This window comes from Megalobrama amblycephala, linkage group LG18, assembly GCF_018812025.1.
Source record: "Megalobrama amblycephala isolate DHTTF-2021 linkage group LG18, ASM1881202v1, whole genome shotgun sequence".
In the NCBI taxonomy this organism is placed as follows: Eukaryota; Metazoa; Chordata; class Actinopteri; order Cypriniformes; family Xenocyprididae; genus Megalobrama; species Megalobrama amblycephala.
Window position 1 is genome coordinate 5,315,208 of NC_063061.1, and position 6,000 is coordinate 5,321,207.

Sequence of the window (6,000 nt, forward strand, 5' to 3'; positions counted from 1 at the left end):
CAACCACAGGACTCAAAGTGCAAGCCATGGAACCACAATCAATCATACCTTTAACAGTCAATGAGTTCTCTAACAAGACATCAGTATAAAACAATCCCTCATGCATTGACAGTTTTTGTGTATTTTGAACTATCACAGTCACGTTCTGGTCAATTTCCTCACGCAGAGTATAATGATTCTAGATCGACATTAAATACTTGGGGAGCTTCACAAGGCCCAGCATCCCCCCCCACCACATGCGGGCCTTTTAGTTTTCCTGCTGACCAGGGGGGCATGCCGCCGGCGAGGCTCCAGCACGTCCATCAGCAGCAGCATTTGGGCACTCAAAACGTGTGTGATTTGGGGCATAGCATACAAAACAGAGCCCATTTGCCCGACAGTGATATATGGTGGAATGATTAAAGTCCCCACAAACCTTGCAAGCCCCCCGTCCATCCCCTCTATTTTTGGGTCTTGGTCGAAAAGGTTTTTCTGTAGGTTTTGTTGGACCACTGGGAACCCTTTCCAACACATGTTCCAATCGTGTAATCAAGCGCTCCAAAGATTCAACGGAGCTGCAAGCAAAGGACTGCTGAACCAGAGGAGCGTTACTTTTGGCTGCTGCAGCTTCATACTCGCTAACCTTATCATGAACCGAAGGTAAGGTTTGCATAACAGTTTCTTGTTTTTGAGCTAAGCATGTCAACTTATTTCGGGCATGTTTGGTTTCTCTTTGAAACTCATCCAGCCTTTCTTGCACTTCAGCAGCTGTCCAGTGCTGCTGAGGTTTACATCTGAAAATCAGCTGCAAATGGGGGTCTGGGCAATGTCTAACAAACATGACTGTCACCTCCTGAGATGGATTATCAAGTTTCTTCCCTTGTCTTTTCAAACAGTCCTCTGCTACATCCATTGCCCTATTTAACCTTATCCAATAGTCAAATGAGCTTTCTCCTTTTAGGGGCAAGGTAGCATAAAAATCAGCCAATGGCATAGCAGAGTACACTGTGTCACCGAAATGTTGTTTCAGGATGTCAAAAATAGGTCCAGGACCATCACTCAAGTCAGTTTTTGCATAATTACGTAGGGCTTTTTTAACAACATCACGTGCCCGCCCCATTAATCGGCTCATAACTTCTTCAGCCTGACATTCTTGGTTATACTCACGTTTACGCAAATATACTGACATCAATTCCACCCATTCATATATTGTGCATTTATCAGAACCATCCCCACGGTAGTATGCTGGCTCTTTAACATCAGATTGTAATACCAGCTTCAAATTTTGCATTTCAGAGGGCACACTGCTTCCAGCATGTCCCGCTCTCGATTCCAGACAAGATACGATGTTCTCACTGATGGACTGACCTATTTGTTTCACAACAGTGGCCAGCATATCCATAGAAATACTGCCCTCTGTCGTTGCAGTCCTTAAGTCATTCACTTCTGTCGCATTAACCACAGGCTGATCAGTTGGATGTGTTTCCCCACAATTTTGATAGTTTACCCGTGGCGTGGAAGTTAGTGGGTAGCCAGAAAACCCCCTACCCACAGAAAATGTTACATCAGTTTGACACACGCCTCTCCCTCTACCCAGACCTGGCATGTTAAATTTCTCCATCTCTTCACACTCTACTGAACCCAAAATTAAACGACCAACCCACTACGATAAACTAATGTATCCAAAACATTAGTAAATATTTCAGAAAATATGCATATAAATCAAATTCCAAATATCAAGGTCCCAGTCCATTAATTATAATCAGTTATATGTTCATAAATGCGTGTGCAGTAATGTACGCAACCACCTTCACTTCCAAGCTCCGCCCCGCGTTGATGCTCTGAACTCTGCTCTGCGTCTATGGCTCAAGTTTTGCCTCGCGCTAGTCCCCCGACGTCCGCCTCGCCTTGATCCACCGATGTCCGTCGTGCACCGCCGCTCGGATGTCCGCCTCGCGCCAACGCAGAGTTCCTCCTCGCATCACACGTCTGACACGGATGCTCAGAAGACCGATCACGGCACCAATGTAACTGGTCTCTTTTTCCTCCTTGCGTTGTGTTGTTCAATAAAGCTCGTACTTCATGAAATCGTGTCCCAATCGATTTATTTACTGGGGAAACACTGAGAAAACAGAACAGTGAGTTCATATAGGCCCATTCCAGCATATATGACGACTCGTACTGGCGCGCTGGCCTTGCACACACAAACTAATAAGTGCAATAGAGTTTAACAAATTCAAAATATATAACCCATGGTTCAAAATAATGTATTTTTACAAAATCAAAACATGTACCTGAGAAAACAGAACAGTGAGTTCATATAGGCCCATTCCAGCATATATGATGACTCGTGCTGGCGCCAGGGGTGGAGCCAGACATTGTAAACATTCGGGGCTTAGCCCAAATCTATATTTGTCCAAAGACATTTTAATTTTCTATTAACAGCTTTACTGACATGAAAGGAGCTTTTGTTGTCGTATTCTTGTTTAGAAAATGTACATTATTTGACACTGTAATTTGTAAAATTTTGTTGGATGTACCAGCTCTAGGGGGGTCCGGGGGCATGCCCCCCGGAAGAAAATTTTGTACATTTTAAGGTTAAATGCATCAATCTGGTGCACTCTGGAAACTCAAAATTAAGAGCTTCAACCCATGTACAGTGTGCAAATTGAACAAAGAAACAGCGTTGACTTGTACCTGGACATTAAAAAGGGTTCAAACATCTTTTTTACAATACTTGTGTACTCATTTCTTTTTAAAAGATAAATCCTTGAGCTTTTATTTTGATCACCAGATCACCAGCTGATCGCGTGCGCAAATGTGCGAGAGAGAGAAAGCGCTGCCGGTGTATGGTCGGATACTGTAGAAAAGCGGTATTGAACTGCTTAACGTATTTTAATAGAGAGATCTGTTTAGAAAAATTATATTTTGAGAGCACTGTTAAGAAACCTCAAACCTGAAATTCCTGCTCGCTGACTGTCTCGCACTCTTGCGGTTGACTGTACTAGCTCCTCCCCTACCTGCTGCATATTCAACAGAGAGGAAGAAACGGTGTAGCCCATAGGCTACCGACAGCAAAGAAATGTATTCTATAGGCTAGATTATTTTTAAGGTCTATTTTTACAGGCTGTATGCAGTATATGCAAAGCCAAAGCGCAATGAAATAAAACAACTTATGATTTCGGGGGTTTGCATAGGCTATTGTCCAGTTTCATATTTGCTCAGTGACTGTCATTACATTCGGGGTTTGACTCAAAACATTCGGGGCTGAAGCCCCGGCAAAATCGGCTGGCGCTACAATAAAACACAATATTCACTCTTCAACATCCAATACTTTTATCAATATTAAATATATATATACATGTATATATGTTGTTGCTACTAATATATCACACATTTCATTAACAATTATAGAGCTTTCAATGACACGACTTACCGCTGGCCTTGCACACACAAACTAATAAGTGCAATAGAGGGCGCACACAGTACAAAGAACCAGCCAGCCAATAGGAGCCCTGTTATCCCTCATTCTGTCCAATGATCTTGCAGTGTGATTATTTAACTTCGTCTTATTTATATTCAGCAAGTGGAGACACACAATGTACATGTACAACTCTGTTACATATGCTCATCATTAGTCTCATGAAGTCGTCTGTATTTTGCTGTTCATTCAGCGGGTTGATGCTCAGAAAATGCTCCACAGCCACCACATGTAACTTTTAACAAGATTCACTTGTTTAAAACACCATAATTATATAAACATTTGCTATATAACCATTAATTCGCTAATAAACATCCAAGTAAACACAACTAATACTCAGTTTGAGTATAGTTCTGTGTAAATGCAGCGCTTTGTCAGCAGATATTTCATAATCTAGAATGACAAATACATTCATAATTCTGATATAACAAACCAGTTGGGAAATACAATGTTTTGTGTTATATTACAGTATTCCAGAGAATATTATTCAGTTATTTAATGTTATCCAGTGAATTATTCTTCACTATTTAGCCTATTAAACAGCTTAAATCTACTAAAATTGTAGATTTTTATTACATTTCTGCAAAGTTGATATGACTCCTGTCTTTATTTGCTCCATTTGAAAACATTAGACATTCTACATTTATTTTGCTTATTGTTCACATTAGTGTTGCTGCTGACGCTTCTTTTTATTATTTATAAATACATTTAAATACAGTTATTTTTGAAATATGAAGATTAAAATTAACAATACAACAATGAAGCAGGCTTATGTGGCAGAATGCTGAAAGACTGTTTTTTACAACCTAGTTCTGCTCAACTGGGAGTATTAAACTACATTACAATAACAATGCGATTTTTTTTTTTTTTTTTCAGGTGGTTTAGATAGTGTTTTATTTTATTTTATTTTTTTAATAGGTTAAAATTATTTTGTGTTTTATTTATTTTATTTTATTTATTTATTTTTTGCTTTTTTTTTTTTAAAACACCTAATTTTTTGCACTTAAAGACCCCTCTATTTATTGGTGTATAAATAAGATAAGTTTTGTTTTCTATGCAGGAGGAAGTGATTGTTATAAATAAAATGGTTTGTTCTGTTTAGTGGTGTTGTAATCCTGTCAAAAACAGAAATATAACATTAAATAAATATTGGTTCTGCATATCGGTTATCGGGCACAAAAACACAAAGATTATTGGTATCGGTTCTAAAAAATCATTATCGGTTGATCACTATATTCCATGTCTTCTGAAATCACATAATACCTTTTTGTGATGAACAAATCAAACGTTTGAGAATTGTCATTCATAAATGTGTTTTTCTTTACATCCTCCCTAGATCTCATAGTTCATTAGCAGTCAATAACAAGTTAAATGTTGGTCTGTTTCTCACACAAATCAATGTTATAAGACTCTGTAGTGATGCTGTGATTTGTGCTTTCTGATGAAGGTTCATATGCAATAATCAGTCTCGAAAATGCACAAGCTTTGTGGACCATAGACTTAGCTGCAACCAGAAGGTGAAGATTCATCTGAGTTCCTCTGGCTTTTCTATGGAGACTTTGTGAAAGTAAGTCAGGACTAAGATTAACATAAAGAATGCACCAGTAACAGCGTGAACTGTAATAGGACACCAACCAGTGATTATTATTTTTAATATTTTATACAATTCCATTTGAATATTGTATATTAACTGTACAAGCTTTCAGTGCGACAGCATATGATCATAGTGTGCAGTGTGGATCTAACCTACTGCTCAGCTTTGTGTTTTTATTTCTACATGTTTTATTGTTTTATCTCTTGTCTCTCTCCATTTCTAAGGCCCTGGTTTCGGGACTAATGTTCCAGCTTGATAACTAGGAGAAAACTGCCAAACCAGTTATGAAGACATCAACCAAGAATATCTAAAATAATTTAGGTGTGTTGTAATAGTAATAATCATGTGTCTATTTATTTGTATATTGAGTTTCACAATACATATTGTTTCAAAGCAGCTTTACAGAGTTTTATATTGATGCTTAATTGCATGTAACAGTTTAGATCTGAATGATTGTAGTTTATATGTGAAGACAATATAATCTATCAAGCATTTGAGATTTGTTTTATAGTGTGACCATGTGAGATTATTGTATGTATGTATGCTGAAAAAAAAAATGTATATAGTATATGAGGTTTTATGTGACGACATGGAGAATTTTTGTAAGTTTTGTATGATTTATAATAATTTGGTGTACTGACAAGCTTATTTACTATTTGATGATATTCATCACTGCCACAGATAAATGATATGTATTAATAACATGGTTTAAGATTTTGCTTTTCAAGATTTTGCATTTTACAAAATATCTCTAGTCCTGTAGTGTGCAAGCTAAAGGCGATGGAATGAAAAAGTCCATCTGATGTTGGATAATGAATAAAAACTTGGAAGAATACAGGCTACACCAAGAGACTTCACTGTTGGTGCCTTTTAGAAGAGCCGTATTAGAATCTGCAATTCATGTGTTTTGATTTCACAGTATTGAGACTAAAACACAAACTAGGAG

The 6,000-nt window shown here is 37.8% G+C and overlaps 1 protein-coding gene across 3 annotated transcripts in view; it reads left to right on the top strand.

Moving 5' to 3' along the window:
* LOC125252529 (NACHT, LRR and PYD domains-containing protein 1 homolog) overlaps nt 1-5,549 on the top strand; it is a 38,477-nt gene extending 32,928 nt beyond the window's left edge. For all 3 annotated transcript variants that reach the window (XM_048165901.1, XM_048165902.1, XM_048165903.1), the window contains 2 exons: nt 4,908-5,027; nt 5,279-5,549. In XM_048165901.1, coding sequence (XP_048021858.1) covers nt 4,908-5,025 — 118 coding nt within the window. In that variant the 3' untranslated portion in view covers nt 5,026-5,027; nt 5,279-5,549. The remainder of the gene's footprint in view (nt 1-4,907; nt 5,028-5,278) is intronic.
* Nucleotides 5,550-6,000: the final 451 nt, after the last annotated feature.